We start from the raw sequence: 18,993 nt of genomic DNA, 5'->3' as shown, positions 1-18,993 counted from the left end.
TATTTCACGTGTGAATTGGGAAATGTGTTTTTGGCATATCCCGATTCTCCCTGAGACACCTGTGGAGAGTGGGACCACGTCCAGAGTCTGCCATTATCAACGGCACCCTGGAGCAATTAGGGTTATATGCCTTGCTCAATTCGAAACTGGTGACCTTTTGGTTACTGGGCAAACGCTCTAACCGTGAGAGTAATTTCTAGTGTTTGTACTGTATGTGCAAACACTACTGTGTGTATGTGTATGGTTTAAGTGTCAGGCAGAGAAGGAAGCTTAGGCTGGGAACATGACATAACATTGACATGTGGATTGTTGTTGTGTTGTGGCGACTATTGTATTTAATGAGATATATCTGCTGTATGTTTCCCCCTCACTCAGGGTTCATCTACACAGGGGATGTGGTCCACAGAATGCTGACGGCCACCCAGTACATCGCCCCCCTCATGGCCAACTTTGACCCTAGTGTCTCCAGGAACTCAACAGTCATCTACTTCGACAACGGTACATGGCATTCAATGTCTTTTCTCTGTCTTTATTCATATTGTAGCAACCACAAAACATATTCAAATCAAGAGCCCTTTGACACTTGGTCAAAAGTAGTGCACTATTTAGGGAATACACTCAAACAAATGCCGCGTTAAAAACAACCCAATACGGATAAATATTGGATAGAACACATGTTGGGTCATTTTAACCCAGCCAGTTAGGTCACTCAGTTGGGTTGTTAGGTTATTGATTCTGGGTTATTGAGCAATGACCCACCAGGTAAGATTAGAAGACTGGAAGCGTGGCTTAGTAGGGGCATGGCTAGTTATTTTTGGCCACCTGTAAGCGCAAATGTCATTCCGGTTCATGTTCTGTTGAATTATTATCGCATGTTAAGGTTGAGTACTGACACTTTTGTTAGCTTTTATGATGCTTACACAAGAGTACGAGTTCCTCAAAAGCCATATTCTAATGTTGCAAGAGTCACCACTTTGTTATAATGCTTAAATAATGTTATGAAATGTATAATGAAATATGTAATGTGCAAAAATATAGAAGGACATTGGAATTTGCAGTGTGCAAACTTAACATGATGAACAACAATGACATTTACTCTCACAGGTGGCCAAAAATAACTATCTTAAAGCCATGCCCTCAATAGGCCATGCCTCCTGAAAATAACCAGGTTACCCAAACATGGCTTAATTTAACCATCAGTTGGGTTTTTATTCACTTTCATGCTGGGTTGACCCAGGAGCTGGGTCTTTTTTTATGTAATACATAGGTTATTTTCAGGAGGCATGGCCTATGGGGGGTGTGGGTTTCAGATACTTCAGTGCTTAACCTTAATATGTGAAAACAATACAAGGCCGTGTCTAGACTTGACAGTTTATGCAGATTTTGTATCATGGAGATACAAATCATGGAATTCCGAACACCTCATGCATCTACAGTTGAAGTCGGAAGTTTACATACACTTAGGTTGGAGTCATTAAAACTCGTTTTTCAACCACTCCACAAATTTCTTGTTAACAAACTATAGTTTTGGCAAGTCGGTAAGGACATCTACTTTGTGCATGACAAAAGTCATTTTTCCAACAATTGTTTACAGACAGATTATTTCACTTACAGTGAATTATATCACAATTCCAGTGGGTCAGAAGTTTACATACAGAAGTTGACTGTGCCTTTAAACAGCTTGGAAAATTTCAGAAAATGATGTCATGGCTTTAGAAGCTTCTGATAGGCTAATTGACATAATTTGAGGTGTACCTGTGAATGTATTTCAAGGCCTACCTTCAAACTCAGTGCCTCTTTGTTTGAAATCATGGGAAAATCAAAAGAAATCAGCCAAGACCTCAGAAAAGAATTGTAGACCTCCACAAGTCTGGTTCATCCTTGGGAGCAATTTCCAAACGCCTGAAGGTACCACGTTCATCTGTACAAACAAAAGTACGCAAGTATAAACACCTTGGGACCACGCAGCCGTCATACCGCTCAGAAAGGAGACTCGTTCTGTCTCCTAGAGATGAATGTACTTTGGTGCGAAAAGTGAAAATCAATCCCAGAACAACAGCAAAGGACCTTGTGAAGATGCTGGAGGAAACAGGTTCAAAAGTATCTATATCCACAGAAAAACGAGTCCAATATCTACATAACCTGAAAGGCCACTCAGCAAGGAAGAAGCCACTGCTCCAAAAAAAAAAAGCCAGACTACGGTTTGCAACTGCACATGGGGACAAAGATCCTACTTTTTGGAGAAATGTCCACTGGTCTGATGAAACAAAAATATAACTATTTGGCCATAATGACCATCGTTACGTTTAGAGGAAAAAGGGGGAGGCTTGCAAGCCGAAGAACACCATCCCAACCTAGAAGCACGGGGGTGGCAGCATCATGTTGTGGGGGTGCTTTGCTACAGGAGGGACTGGTGCACTTCACAAAATAGATGGCATCATCAGGTGGGAAAATTATGTGGATATATTGAAGCAACATCTCAAGACATCAATCAGGAAGTTAAAGCTTGGTCGCAAATGGGTCTTCCAAATGGACAATGACCCCAAGCAAACTTCCGAAGTTGTAGCAAAATGACTTAAGGACAACAAAGTCCATGTATTGGAGTGGCCATCACAAAGCCCTTTCCTCAATCCTATAGACAATTTGTGGGCAGCACTGAAAAAGCAAGGAATCCTACAAACCTGACTCATTTACACCAGTTCTGTCAGGAGGAATGGGCCAAAATTCACTCAACTTATTGTGGGAAGGTTGTGGAAGGCTACCCGAAATGTTTGACCCAAGTAAAATAATTTAAAGCCAATGCTACCAAATACTAATTGAGTGTATGTAAACTTCTGACCCACTGGGAATGTGATGTAAGAAATTAAAGCTTAAATAAATCATTATCTTTACTATTATTCTGACATTTCACATTCTTCAAATAAAGTGGTGATCCTAACTGACCTAAGACAGGGAATTTTTTACTGGGATTAAATGTCAGGAATTGTGAAACATTTCAACGCAGTTTATTTGGCTAAGGTGTATGTAAACTTCCGACTTCAACTGTACATGGCGGCAGGTAGCCTGGCAGGTAAGCGCTTTGGGCCAGTAACCAAAAGATTGCTGGATCAAATCCCCGAGCTGACAAAAATCTGTCGTTCTCTCCCTGAGCAAGGCAGTTAAACCACTGTTCCCTGGGCACTGATGACAGGGCTGTTGATTAAGGCAGCCCCCCACACCTCTCTGATTCAGAGGGGTTGGGTTAAATGCAGAAGACACATTTCAGTTGAATGCATTCAGATGTATAACTGAATAGGTATCCCCCTTTCCCTTAAATGTGTTCACATTGTGGCCGGATTCACTTTTCCCGCACTATATTCAAATGCCAGTATGCATTCTGCCAACGGGTAAATCTGACAACACAATAACAACTTGATGGCTGTCGTTAACTACCCAGCTAACCTCTGTAACTAGCCAGCAAGCAAGCTAGCTAGCAAAGCAGGTTAGCATAATTTAGTTTAAGTTAGCTAGCTGGCTAGCATTTATGAAGCTAACATACATGTTCCTCACACGCTAGGAATGTATTTCCTCCAACGTTTAATGTAAAAAGTTCCCTCTCGCTCCCAAAACACACACTTTTTTGGAGACTTGTTGGCAGAGTGCTGATGACGACGCCCACTGTATGCGCTTATGATAGCCTGATTACTTCCACACACAATGCGTCACTGACCACCTCCTGAAGTGGTCAGCCAGATCTGAACACAATCTGACCACTATGCAACTTTTGTGTCTACACCTGTCTTTCTATGCGATCTTTGTATTCTGAAAGCAGAATTCACATGTAAATGTCAAGTGTAGAAACAGCCAGACAGAACAGATGAAATATAATGACATTTACTCTCACGTGTGACCAAAAATAACTATCCCCTACTAAGCCACGCCTCTAGTCTTCAAAGAAAACAACCCAATTGGCTGGGTCAAAATAACCCAATATGTGTCCTGTCCACTATATACCCAGCTCTGGGTTGTTTTTAACCAGCATTTTTTTTAGAGGGACACAAACACTGAATAGGGAATAGGGTGTCATTAAGCAGTGAGTCGCTATGGAGGGCTAAATTTAACATAGTTGAATCAAGTTTTAATTGGATGTACATGAGGCAGTGAGGCTGAGGTCAGGGATGCCAACTGGTTAAGGCCCAAAAAGGTGACAAACATTTTTGGCATCGAAACACGGGAAAAATCTGTGTGAAGTGCAGGAAAATGTGCTTCTTTTCAGAGAATAACAAGTACATAATACACATTTAAAAATGGTGTTCTGAGGTAGGTGGGAGTTGGGCTCTTTGGTCTGGGTTTAAGGTTTATCATGATATGTACAGTATATAGAACTATTTTATGGTTCTTTATATATCCTTTATGGAGATGGTTCTATAAGGAACCTTTCTCAATCTGAAAGGTTCTTTGTAGAGCTTTTTGAAGAACCATGCAGGGTTTTTGATTCTGGTCAGCCATATTATATTGCTCAAATTCCATAGGTGTTATTATTGTGTTAATAAACTAGTTGAATCAAGTGAGCTACCTCTGGAACATCTGGGGTCCCTGAGGAGAGAATTGAGGACTACTGACTTCTTTAGTCAGCCGTTCTCAGTTGACAAGGCCATACGTAAGTCTTTCACAAGACACTTTCACTGGCCATAGTCATATACTGTAAGATATGTAGTGGCTTAACAGAACACTTTAGATACATTGGAATGACACAAAGTGTCACAAATATTCTACATTTTAATTATCACTAAAAGAGCAAAGAACCCTTTTGTGAACTGTAAAGAACCATTGAAGAGCTCCAGTGATGGCTCCACATCCAGTAGAACCATCACCTTTCTCAAAGAACCCGTGAGTAACATTCATTTTTTGTTGAACAATTTAGGAGCAGACAAATATATTTTGGGATCACAATGAAAGTAATTGACAAAAGGTTTTTGGAGTGTTCCATGCTCAATCAGGCACAATGTAACCTCAAATATGAATCTCTTAGGTGAAACAAAAATGTTCAGCTGCCTATTTAGGGGTGGGATGTTACCACGGTAACAGGGCACTCACACATCTGTGAATAATCCATAGAATGAAGAATTACAATACTAAAATTGACCTTTTTTTACGATGGGATAAAGGTCAGCCATTTTGGTCAGAGGGTTAGTTGGCCAATGATTTGCCAGTACTGTGGTAAGATATTGTATAAAACAATGAATTTGAAGAATTTATCTGCACTGTATGTTTGTTAGCTAGCTAGCTAGCCAGACAGTTTCAAATGAACTGCCAACATTCCATTTAAACAATGCAGTCAATCCACAGGCTGAAAATGCAAGTATTGATTTTGTATCATATAATAGCATTCACAGCTTTCAATAATTTTACATTCATGGTCTGTTTACATATATTTTAGATTATACAGAAAATTGGTTGAAAACCTGTAAAAACTGTATTTATAATTATATGACAATTTAAATTGACTAATTCTATTACACAATATCTAATATATCACATGCCCAACTTTTATTTTCCTGCATAAGTAAAATCAGGATTATGCCTCTACTGCCATTCATCCCAATTAAATGGCACCCTATTCCCTATATAGTGTGCTGCTTTTGACCTGCTTTTTTATGTTCACTACACAGGGAATAGGGTGCCATTTGGGACGCACAACAACTTGGAGGAGGGAAAGTCTGTCTCTCTCACTTTAATAACTATTCATCAAGGTGCCGGCAAGAACCTTTTGGGTTGCCACACCAGCGGAACCTTTCAAGTTCTGAAAAGGGTCTTTGAGGAACCCCTGTGTAAAGGTTAAAACCTGAAACTATTTGTGATGGGAGGGGTTACATTTTTTACCTTTTTAATGATATATTGTAAAGGTGGCAGCCTATCAGATTGGAGGCTTGGCTTTCAGATAGTTATTTTTCAAATCAACTCAAATGATCAAATCAAATTTTATTGGTCACATACACATGGTTAGCAGATGTTAATGCGAGTGTAGCAAAATGATTGTGCTTCTAGTTCCGACCATGCAGTAATATCTAACAAGTAATCTAACAATTTCACAACAACTACCTTATATACACAAGTGTAATGGAATGGATAAGAATATGTACATATAAATATATGGGTGAGCGATGGTGCGGCATAGGCAAGATACAGTAGATGGTATAGAGTACAGTATATACATATGAGATTAGTAATGTAGGGTATGTAGACATTATATAAAGTGGCATTGTTTAAAGTGACTAGTGATACATTTATTACATCCAATTTTTAATTGTTAAAGTGGCTAGAGATTTGAGTCAGTATGTTGGCAGCAGCCACTCAATGTTAGTGATGGTTGTTTAACAGTCTGATGGCCTTGAGATAGAAGCTGTTTTTCAGTCTCTCGGTCCCAGGTTTGATGCACCTGTACTAACCTCGCCTTCTGGATGTTAGCGGGGTGAACAGGCAGTGGCTCAGGCGGTTGTTGTCCTTGATGATCTTTTTGGCCTTCCTGTAACATCAGGTGGTGTAGGTGTCCTGGAGTGCAGGTAGTTTGCCCCCGGTGATGCGTTGTGCAGACCTCACTGCCCTCTGGAGAGCCTTACGGTTGTGGGCGGAGCAGTTGCCATACCAGGCGGTGATACAGCCCGACAGGATGCTCTCGATTGTGCATCTGTAAAGGTTTGTGAGTGTTTTTGGTGACAAGACACATTTCTTCAGCCTCCTGAGGTTGAAGAGGCGCTGTTGCGCCTTCTTCACCACGCTGTCTGTGTGGGTGGACCATTTCAATTTGTCCGTGATGTGTACGCCGAGGAACTTAAAACTTTCCACCTTCTCCACTACTGTCCCGTCGATGTGGATAGGGGGGTGCTCCCTCTGCTATTTCCTGAAGTCCACGGTCATCTCCTTTGTTTTGTTGACGTTGAGTGTGAGGTTATTTTCCTCACACCACACTCCGAAGGCCCTCACCTCCTCCCTGTAGGCCGCCTTGTCATTGTTGGTAATCAAGCCTACCACTGTAGTGTCGTCTGCAAACTTGATGATTGAGTTGGAGGCGTGCATGGCCACACAGTCATGGATGAACAGGGAGTACAGGAGAGGGCTGAGAATGCACCCTTGTGGGGCGCCAGTGTTGAGGATCAGCGGGGTGGAGATGTTGTTTCCTACCCTCACCACCTGGGGTCAGCCCGTCAGAAAGTCCAGGACCCAGTTGCACAGGGCGGGGTCAAGACCCAGGGGCGATAGTCGTTTAGTTCAATTACCTTAGCTTTCTTGGGAACAGGAACAATGGTGGCTCTCTTGAAGCATGTGGGAACAGCAGACTGGGATAGGGATTGATTGAATATGTCTGTAGACACCTCAGCCAGCTGGTCTGCGCATGCTCTGAGGACGCTAAATGTTTTAGGCCACCTGTTAGCGTAAATGTCATCCCTGCTCATCATGTTACGTTTGTACACTGGATTTTTTTTAAATGCATATTAACAATTATGTTTACATATAGTAATAAAGTAGCAACTATTCCAGCTTTTGGATTTGACAGGCTCTTGAAGAACTCTGTAAGCCTCAGCATTCAACCTTAACGTTTGAAGACAATACAACAGAATAGATGAACAGGAATGACATTTACTGTAACGGGTGGCCCCCAAAATTATATATCTTAAAGCCATGCCCCTACTAAGCCACGCCTTCATTCCAGGGAAGCCCTCAATTAACCAAAGGTGCAAATATGAACCAGTGACTAGCAATGGTTCCTTGAGGAACTTCAGGGGTTCCTTGATGTTTTCAAACATTTCAAATCCCATGCAGTCATCTTCGCTCTGTCGACTAGTACACTCTTTTCCCCAGTGTGTCGATTAATATTTATTTGACCTAGCTGTCTGCAGCATTTAAGCAATTTAGTGGAGGGAGAAACAACACTAGTGTGTGCTGTGCACCAGTTCTCACACAGTGTATTTTTAGCAGAGGACTTTAAGTAAGCTCAGAACTTCTATTAGGCTTCCCTTATAGCGCTAACTGGTGGAGCTTGCACGGCCAGTTGACAACTAAAGAATAGCCACCCCACTCTCCTCTATTTTCCCTCCTCCCATCTTCCTACACCTCTATCTCTATACTGCTTGATTTTACCCTCAATTGCTCCCTCTCTCCCTCCCTACCTCCCCATCAAAAACATAGTCAAAGGAGAGTAGCGTTGCATTCCCAGACCCCTGTACACAGCCAGGAGCCATGTTCTTTTTTTAATAATATATTTATTATTTTCCAATAAAAAATAAATAAAAAAAGACAGTAATACAAACATTGACATTCATTGTACTGTTGAATGGGATGGCCAATTTAGAGGACAAAACAAAACTCACACATACACAAAATAAAACAAAATCCTATTAGGTGGTACATGTATAAGAAGAAAGCATATAGTCATTACAAGCAGTGTAGTTAAGACAAATATAAATATTGAGTGGAGTACAGCACAGAGTAGCAGCAGATCATCAACCTAGTTATGAAGCGGGACTAGACCTTTTATCCAGTATTGGCTGCCATGTTTTGTAAAACATTGGACTTCTATTGGAGGTATTGTATCGAATCTTTTCCATATGTATTACATTCCCTAAATCCCGTAACCACATTTCAAAGGTAGGTACAGTCTCCAATTTCCAAAATTGCAATATGAGCCTTTTGGCTAATAGAGTACAAAGAGAGACAGCCTTCCCTTCCTGGTTATTCCCATCAACTGTACCAAACAGAGCGATCAATGGGTCTGGGGCTAGAACTCTATCGAAGGCATTAGAATAAGTAATCAAAAATGAGAGCCCAGTAAGCATGTAACTTAGGATATGTCCAAAATAAGTGGGTCAACATCCCCCCATCCTGCTTGCACCTCTCACACAGTGATGAGGTGTCCGGGAACATTTTATGCAGTTTTACTTTTGAGTAATGTAACCTGTGTATCACCTTAAACTGAACAAGGTTATGTCTGGCATTCACTGAACTGTGGTTTATATTCCTGAGAGCTTCTACCCAGTCCTCATCTGAGATTTCTGAACCAAGTTCTTGTTCCCAAGCCCTTTTAATAGTGTCTGTGGATACCTCTATGTGGACCTGTAGCACAGCATACAGTCTAGAGACTGACCCTTTTGAATGGGGTTTGACAAGGAGCAGGCTATCTAATGTAGGATTATTTGGCTTAATGCCATACTGTGGATATGTGTCCTTAAGAAATTCCTGATTTGGAGGAATCTGAAAAAATGTGTTGTTGACATAAACCTCTTACATCTGCTCCAATATCCAATGATGGGCGTGGCGTGAAATACAAATTCCTCTAAAATCCGAAAACTTCAATTTTTCAAACATATGACTATTTTACAGCTATTTAAAGACAAGACTCTCGTTAATCTAACCACACTGTCCGATTTCAAAAAGTCTTTACAGCGAAAGCAAAACATTAGATTATGTCAGCAGAGTACCCAGCCAGAAATAATCAGACACCAATTTTTCAAGCTAGCATATAATGTCACAAAAACCCAGAAGACAGCTAAATGCAGCACTAACCTTTGATGATCTTCATCAGATGACACACCTAGGACATTATGTTATACAATACATGCATGTTTTGTTCAATCAAGTTCATATTTATATCAAAAAACAGCTTTTTACATTAGCATGTGACGTTCAGAACTAGCATACCCCCCGCAAACTTCCGGGGAATTTACTAACAATTTACTAAATTACTCACGATAAACGTTCACAAAAAGCATAACAATTATTTTAAGAATTATAGATACAGAACTCCTCTATGCACTCGATATGTCCGATTTTAAAATAGCTTTTCGGATGAAGCACATTTTGCAATATTCTAAGTACATAGCCCAGCCATCACGGGCTAGCTATTTAGACACCCGGCAAGTTTAGCCTTCACCAAAATCAGATTTACTATAAGAAAAATGGTCTTACCTTTCCTGTTCTTCGTCAGAATGCACTCCCAGGACTGCTACTTCAATAACAAATGTTGGTTTGGTCCCAAATAATCCATCGTTATATCCAAACAGCGGCGTTTTGTTCGTGCGTTCTAGACACAATCCCAATGGTAAATCAGGGTCGTGCGCATGGCGCATTTCGTGACAAAAAAATTCTAAATATTCCATTACCGTACTTCGAAGCATGTCAACCGCTGTTTAAAATCAATTTTTATGCAATTTATCTCGTAACAAAGCGATAATATTCCGACCGGGAATCTGCGTTTCGGTAAAAAGAGGGAAAAACAGAAAGGCAGGGACGGCCAGTGCACGCGCCGAAGCCTTTTGTCTGCTGATAGACCACTTAGCAAAAGCGCTCGTGTGTTTCAGCCAGGGCTTTGAATTATGTCATTCAGGTTTTTCCCGGGCTCTGAGAGCCCATTGGAGCCGTAGGAAGTGTCACGTAACAGCAGAGATCCTTTGTAATGAATAGAGATGACAAAGAAGAGCAAGAAATGGTCAGACAGGGTACTTCCTGTACAGAATCTTCTCACATTTTGGCCTGCCAAATGAGTTCTGTTATATTCACAGACACCATTCAAACAGTTTTAGAAACTTTGGAGTGTTTTCTATCCAAAGCTAATAATTATATGCATATTCTAGTTTCTGGGCAGGACTAATAATCAGATTAAATCGGGTACGTTTTTTATCCAGCCATGAAAATACTGCCCCTTAGCCATAAGAGGTTAAACTTACCCTGTAATTGTTGAAATGAAGCTAACTGAACATCAATATATAAGTGATCAATTGTTGTGAGCCCCTTCACCCTCGACTGTGAAAACACCATATTATCCAATGCATGGTGGAAAGCATGATTCAGGCAAATCGGGCTGTCAATGCATACAGTGGGTATGTTAAGAAAATACCTAATCTGTTTCCAGATCCTAAAAGAATGACAAATGACTAGATTAGAGTCATAAGTGGCATTTTTCACATATGATGGACTATTAACAAGTGTAGGGAGTGAGGAACGTTGACAGGAGGCCTGCTCAATCAAAAGCCATGAAGGCATATCATTCTGTCGCATCCCAGGTAAACTTTCCGCCCAGAAAGACACAATGTTCAGATTAGCAGCCCAATAGTACAGTTTAAAGTGAGGAAGGCCAAAGCCCCACTCTATCTTGTACCTGTGTAAATGCTTCTTTGAAATTCTGCCTGCCTTGTTATCCCATAAAAATGGAATTACTGTTGAATCCAATGCGAGTAGCAAGGGGTTCCATGGCTATAGCGAAGAGAGCAGGCGAAATAGGGCACCCCTGTCAGCAGCCCTTGAACAGGCGGAATGACTGCGACATTTCCTGATTGGTTACCACGGACGCCATTGGGTGTCCATAAATAATTCTTATCCAATGAATGAATTCCTTTCCAAACCAGAAATGCTCCAGAACCGACATCATAAACTTTCACTCAATCTGATCAAATGCCTTCTCTGCGTCAAGAGCAATTACCACTGCCTCAACTTTATGATCATGATACGCTACGTTGAAAAGGCGTCTCAAATTGTAAAATATATGTCGGCCCGGGATAAAACCTGTCTGGTCAGGGTGTATGATGTCAGAAATATATTTTTTCAATCGGTTTGCCAATATCTTTGTCAACACCTTATTTTCTATGGGGAGTAACGACACGGGGCGATAAGACAACATCTCCATGGAATCTCTATACTTTTTCAAGATCAGTCCTATTATAGCCTTATACAGTGTTTGGGGGAGTTTGGAATTTTCTTTGGATTGTTTAAACATTCGCAACATAAGTGGAGCTAGACTGGCGCAGAACTTCTTATAGGGTTCTTTTACATATCTATTGGGCCCAGGGGCCTTGCTGTTTGGAAATTGTGCTATCGCTGTGTTAATTTCCTCTAAAGTTATCCCAGCATTGAGTGCAGCAGCTTCCCCCCTGTCTAGTTTAGGAAGTTCACATTCAGCGAGAAAGCGTGCCATAGTTTGTGGATCAGTAGCATTGCATTTTGATTGATATAGCTCTGAGTAAAACTGAGCAAAGCATTTATTAAAATCCTGCGTACCTGTTACTATTTTACCCTTCTTGTCTTTTATTTTGTCTTTTATTTTGTGAATAGCTCTAGATGCCTGTACATGCCTTAGCTGTCTTGCTAATAATTTATGTGGTTTGTCACCCAGTTCAAAATAACTTTGTTGCGTTCTAGCAAGTAAAGAGCCCACCCGTTTCGAAAGGATGGTATTGTATTCATATTTAAACTTTGTGATCTTCTTAAGGACTGTATTCAAGGAATTCATCCTAAAAAACGTTGTCCTGTTCCCCTAACTCTCTTTCAATTTCTCTCAGCCTAGTATTGGCGCGTTTCTTCCTCCCTGATGTATAAGAAATAATGTAACCTCTAATCACAGCCTTTAGAGATTCCCAAAGGGTGGAGTCGTCAACATCCCCCGTGCCGTTAGCTCCGAGGAAAAAGGCAATCTGCTCCTTCAATTACTGACAACAAGTCTCATCTTTCAACAGGTATGCGTCTAAGCACCACGGTCGCAGACCTGTAGACATATTGTTGAGTTTCAGCACCATGGACAGAGGAGAGTGGTCCGTAATTAGAATAGGGTGATAGGTAACCGACGCAGCTGCTGAAATTAGTTTGGAGTCCAGCAAAAAAATAGTCAATTCTGGAATATGATTTATGAACTGACAAAATGAAAGAATAATCCCTATCTGATGGGTGTGTCAGTCTCCTAATATCAACAATGTTAAGGTTTGTCATCAATGTATTTAGACAGACACTGACATTTGATTGTTGAAGTGACCTTGATAGCTGTTTATCTAAAAGAGGATCTAACGTACAGTTAAAGTCACCTCCAACAATAACACTTGTATCCAAGAGATTTGGTATGGCCTTAAATACTCTTTGAACAAATAATGGATCATCGAAGTTGGGTCCATATCAATTGACCAAGGTTATTGGTTTTGAATTCAATGTACCAGCCACAATAATATACCAACCATTAGGATCTGAAATCAAGGATGAGTAAACAAAAGGAGTGTTTTTCCTTATCAGGATTGCTACCCCTCTCGCTTTTTGCATCAAAGTTAGACTGGTATATCTGACCGATCCAGCCGACTCGTAGCTTGGCCTGAGCGGAGCGTTTAATATGAGTTTCTTGAAGAAGCACTGTCAGCGCCCAGTGATTTAAGATGAGAAAAAAACTTAGCTCGTTTCACGACATGCCCTAACCCATTACAGTTCCAGCTGACTATCTTTATTCCACTAGGTCTGCTCTGTACTCGGTCACTATGTGGCATTTATTATTTTAGAGCAAATTGTTGCTGTCATACAAAGCCCTAAAGAAAAACGTCCCGCCTTGCAGGAGCTTGTCATGCCACCTGTATTAATAAATGTGAACATAAAACACAGACCCCATTCCCCCTCCCATCCCTTTACTGAGTGACTTCCCAAAACGAAGCACTCCTTAACTAACACACAAACATTAGGGTGTCTAGACATTCAGCTTGAACTAACTCGTCGTCTATAGATGCTCCGCATATAAACTAATATTAAATAACACTTAACTCTCACGTTAGGGGGTGAGTGGCGCTAAAACATGATAGGCTAAACAATGCTATATAAGCCATAACATCTCACCCATCATATAAGTCCCAATTTCTGATCTTCTGATTGAAAAGACATAGGCAGGAAATTCAAACACATTCCTGGCCTGTATTTGGCCATTTAGCCAGTTGACACAGCCGTTCCGTATCCTCAGCCAGGGAGCTTGCTTGACAAGAACAGATCTTGAATGCCACTCGAGCATTTCCAATCGGGCTTTCAGGGTTTTGTTTTAATTTTTTAACGTTGCACACTGTTTCTCTATGTACTGTAGCCTGGCCTTGTGATCGACTGTCGTCTGCTCAACCTCATTCACCCTTCTCTTAGTTGCCTTCACAGTTTCAGTCAAGTTCCCAATACTCTTTGAGATATCAGCCAACCTTGTGTCCACCTTCTTGCTTAGTGAGTTTATGGCAGCCAGTATGTCACTAAGTAGGTTCTGTGGGGAACTCTTGGGAGCTAGCATCTTCAGCTAACTCCTCGTGGGTCGGCGATGTTAAAATTGGTTCGTTGTCTATCTCATTCAAATTATCTTGTTTAGCGCCCCCTTTTTGGTGCCTTTTCCCTTTGTCATATTGCCAAACAATGTTTGAAGTTATAGGTTGTGAGAGGTTAAGATAAATATCAATTTGTTTCAAAATAGAGCGGAGCTCTAGCACAGCACGTCTACTCCATAGCACACTCTCTAGCGCGCGTGCCCCAGGAGCCACCCACCTCCCCATGAGCCATTCTCAGTTAGATAGAGAATTCAGAACAGACAGGGTGTGCCTTGGTCAAAAGTAGTGCACTAGATAGGAAATAAGGTTCCATTTGGGATGGAGTTACTGTAACAATTACAGACATGTCCCTGTCCTCTCTACATCCAGCATACAGCCCCATGCCCTGGCCAGGCCATTGACAATCCTGCAGCATCAACCCCATGCAGAAGCCTTCTGGTGGCCAGATGTGGATTATTATGGGGTTTCCTGTAGCACTAGACTCCAGTACTCCTAGCTGTCAGCAGAGAAACGAAATCTCCACTTTACTTTGGATGTAGAGTGGGGCTCTGGGTGTGTGAAGGAAAAATGGATTACTTGTGTTAACAAACCGTTATTGCTCTGGCTCCCTTCCAAATGACTGTCTGGTTGCACAGGAGAACGAAGACATCACTTTCACGTCCAAAGGCTCTCCGAAGTCCACACTAAATCAAAACAGCATAGAGATGAACGTGAAGCCTGCACTCCGGGGGTAGCTAGTACAGTACAGTGCCATAAGTTCCATGTGAGCTTCCACCTGATTCTTCAAAAATACTTTAAAGCAGCCTGTTATATCATAGGGAGTTTTGCTAAACTGGAATACACTAGGACTACATGTCTCTTTATAATCAAAAAAGGTGGAACTGATCTCCCTGTAGAGTCTATGGTAACAGGGAAGACACATGTCGCAACTCATTTTGTCTAATCTGGGTGCCTCAGGCAATGTTTGAAACTTAAGGAGCCTTCCCTGCCTTTGGTCTCCCTGATTTTTATCTAACAGATCTCTATGTTGTTCTATACGGTCTGGAATGGTTCTTAGTCTGGTTCTATATGGCCCTGTGTGGTTCTAAGGGGTTCTGTGTGGCACTGGTTGGTTCTATCTATGTGGTTTTATGTGGCCTTGAGTAGTTTTATGTGGTTCTGTTTGGCCCTGTGTAGTTTTATGTGGTTCAGTGTGGTTCTGTGTAGCCCTGTGTAGTTCTGTATGGCTGTGACCGTGTCCCTCTCTCTCTTTGTCAGGCACTGCTCTGGTGGTCCAGTGGGATCATGTCCACCTGCAAGACAACTACCACCTGGGTAGCTTCACCTTCCAGGCCACACTGCACAGCGACGGCAGGATTGTCTTCGCCTACAAAGAGGTCAGTCTCTCTCTCTCTGTTCCTCTCTAGGCTTTATCTCCCACTCACTTTCTCTATTTGCTGCTCCTCTCCCTCTCTCCCTCTCTTTCTCACTCTCACTGCTCATCTCTCCGTGTATCTCCCATAGGGGTGTAGGAGTGACATGGCGTCACACCTATCTCGTGAGAAGCAGGGAATTCTTCACACCGACCCTGCTCTCTCTCTTCTCTCTCTCTCCATCTCTTTCTGTTCCCCTTTCTTGCTCTCTGTTTCTCTCTCTGTTTCTCTCTATCTCTGTCTCTCCTTCCTCACCCTCACTTCCTCTTGGTGACAGAGCACTTATTCAATTCTCTCGTTGATTGAGTTGATAAATAAAGCGCTGTGCTCATCAACCTCTGTTTTCACTCAGAGCACGATGTGTCGCTACCGTGACTGACAATTTAATGACTGTCGTTATTGACGCTCCCTCTGAAAATATTACTTAATCTCCCCATTCTGCTTCCATATGTTAAATATGGTTAATAACAGTCTAACTCGTGCCGCAAGTTTTGGATCACTGTAACATCGCTGCATGTGAGAGAGATTATTTTTACTAAATACTGTGACGGTGCCTATTAAAATGTCAAAATGGGAAGAGGGAGAAAAATTAACTGAATCCAAGAGAGTGGAATCAAGAGTGACTTCTCTGTCAGATAAATGTCTAAATGTGTTAGGCCACAATTACGGAATCCATTGAATCAAATTATTACATCTGTTAAAGATCTATCATAATCACAAGCCCCATAAAAGTTATCTTTCAAAAGAGGTATTTAAAAAAAAAAAATTCTCTCTTCCATTTCAATCAGGGAGTACTTCTCTTTAACTCTACTCTTCCACTCCACTTCTCCACCTCCATGTAAAGACAACCATCACTGCGGCTTTTACTTCCCATACTTATTTATTTCACTTACTTTTGCCACACTATAAATGTCTCTCTCCTAGGATCTCATCATTCTCAAATTTGAGCCCGCCAGACTTGTTTTGCAGAGCTATTAATTTGCGCCTCCATTTTGATGGATTTCCTGGGAGATTAGTCAATTTTAACAAGCTCTTTGTTCTTGCCAGTAAATTAAGTCCCATTGTTTGTAGGATGCTTCACAAATGGCAACCCACTCCCTATATAGTGCACTACTTTTGACAAGAGCCTGTAGGGTGTAGGGAATATAGTGCCATCTGGGACACATTTCCCACAACCCTCTATCAGCATCAGGAACTGTCAGGCCTCTGTCTGGTTTGGGTCTGTTTGGGTCCTACTCCCAGCAGGCTCAGTCAGATAGACAGGTCTGGTGGCTGGTGATGGATGTCCGTCTCCCTCCTCTCTCTCTTCCAGATCCCCATGGAGGTGGCCCAGATCAGCTCCGTCAATCACCCGGTGAAGGTGGGCCTCTCCGATGCCTTTGTGGTGGTCCACAGGATCCAGCAGATACCCAGTGAGTATCTGCTGATGCAGAGAGTGCACTGCGTCACTGCACACAGAGACGTACAGACACACACACACACACACACACACAAACACCATGACTCACTGCGTCACAACACACCAGTAGTGGTTGGTGTCACTTTGGATTGGAGGGCAGGGTCATTGTAATGACTGGAATGGAACGGTACCAAACACATTAATTCCATTCTAGCAATTACTATGAGCTGTCTTCCCCTCACAATCCTCTCATACACCATCACAAGCAAGTTAATGTCACAGGTGTAGCCGTGTTGAATAGACCAAATCGCAGCGGGTATGTGGATACTCATATTCTTTTAATGAAAACACACAAAGCATCTACAGGGAAAACAATAAACAATACTCACGACAACAGGAACAGTTTTGCAGGCTAACAAACGCAGTGCAAAAACAACTACCCACAACCCCAAAGAAAAACGCACACTACTATATAGGACTCCCAATCAAAGGCAACTCAACACACCTGCCTTCAATTGGGAGTCCAATCACCAACACAACACTTAACACACAAAAACCCTGCCACGTCCTGACCAAAATGAATACAATTGCTCCCTCTGCTGGTCAGGACGTGACAGTACCCCCCCCCTCAAGGTGCAGACCCCGGAATGCACCTTAAAAAAGAAAACACAAAAAAATCCCCAATACCCCAACAAAACCAATAAACAATAACCCCTAAACAATAAGGGAGGGTGGCTGCCGTCAACGGCGGTACTGTGCTACACCCTCCCTCCCCAACCCACCTATCCTGGAGGTGGCTCAGGTGCGGGACGTGGACCTCGCTCCACCTTCGGCGTCGCCCACTTCGGTGGCGCCGATAGCTGCGCCGGGCAGACGGGCCACACGGGCTGACTCTGGCAGCTCCGGGCAGTCGGGCCACTCTGGCAGCTCCGGGCAGTCGGGCCGCTCTGGCAGCTCCGGGCAGTCGGGCCACTCTGGCAGCTCCGGGCAGTCGGGCAGCTCTGGCGACTCCTGACTGGCGGGCAGCTCTGGCGACTCCTGACTGGCGGGCAGCTCTGGCGACTCCTGACTGGCGGGCAGCTCTGGCGACTCCTGACTGGCGGGCAGCTCTGGCGACTCCTGACTGGCGGGCAGCTCTGGCGACTCTTGACTGGCGAGGCTGGGCTAACGCACTAGACGCCTGATGCGTGGGGCTGGTACCGGACGTGCCAGCCTGGAGACACGCACCTCCATGCTAGTGCGTGTAGCGGGAAACACCGGACCGTAGAGGCGCACTGGCGGTCTTGAGCGCAGGGTTGGCATCACCCCTTCAAGCTCGATGCTTACTTCGCCCTGGCACATGCGGGGCGCTGGTACTGTGCCTACCGGCCTGAAAATCCCAGGCCTCACCACAGCCCCAACCCCAAAGCACGGGACCTGTCCAGTCTGTCTCTGCCCTACAAGGGTACGGGGAGCTGGCCTGGGGCTCCAATCTCGCCCCGCCAAACAACCCTTGTGCCCCCCCAATTTTTTTTATTGGGGCTGCCTCTCGGGTGCCCTTAACTCCCTTAACTTGTCCTCCCAGAATCTTCGCTCCTCCTGCCAAGTCCATCCATCCACGCTGTTCTCCTGTGGCTCCCTCCTCTTCCGCTGCTTGGTCCGTTTGTGGTGGGTAGTTCTGTCACAGATAATGTTGTTTTGTTGAAGGGAGGACCAAGGCGCAGCGGGAATGTGGATACTCATCTTTCTTTAATGAAAAAACACGCAAAGCATTCACAGTGAAAAAACAATAAATGATACTCACGACAAGAACAGTTTTGCAGGCTAACAAATGCAGTGCAAAAACAACTACCCACAACCCCCCAAAAAAACACACACTACTATATAGGACTCCCAATCAAAGGCAACTCTTCACACCTGCCTTCAATTGGGAGTCCAATCACCAACACAACACTTAACACACAAAAACCCTGCCACGTCCTGACCAAAACTAATACAATTGCTCCCTCTGCTAGTCAGGACGTGACAGTTAAACTTTTGGTATTTTTCTCTTCTCAATGCTTCTCCCTTTTGGGGATTAGTTCAAGCTTTCGCTGCGGCCTCTCCAGCAAAGTTTTCACCTCACAGAAAT

General features: G+C 43.0%; 1 protein-coding gene across 2 annotated transcripts in view; it reads left to right on the top strand.

Moving 5' to 3' along the window:
- LOC115154454 (plexin domain-containing protein 2) overlaps nt 1-18,993 on the top strand; it is a 168,601-nt gene that overhangs the window by 99,745 nt on the left and 49,863 nt on the right. For both annotated transcript variants that reach the window (XM_029700694.1, XM_029700704.1), the window contains exons 5-7: nt 376-498; nt 15,330-15,448; nt 16,797-16,896. In XM_029700694.1, the coding sequence (XP_029556554.1) occupies nt 376-498; nt 15,330-15,448; nt 16,797-16,896 (342 nt within the window). The remainder of the gene's footprint in view (nt 1-375; nt 499-15,329; nt 15,449-16,796; nt 16,897-18,993) is intronic.

Source organism: Salmo trutta, chromosome 2 (genome assembly GCF_901001165.1).
Source record: "Salmo trutta chromosome 2, fSalTru1.1, whole genome shotgun sequence".
Classification (NCBI taxonomy): domain Eukaryota; kingdom Metazoa; phylum Chordata; class Actinopteri; order Salmoniformes; family Salmonidae; genus Salmo; species Salmo trutta.
Note: the sequence above shows the minus strand (reverse complement) of the source record. Positions and strands in the feature narration are given on the sequence as shown.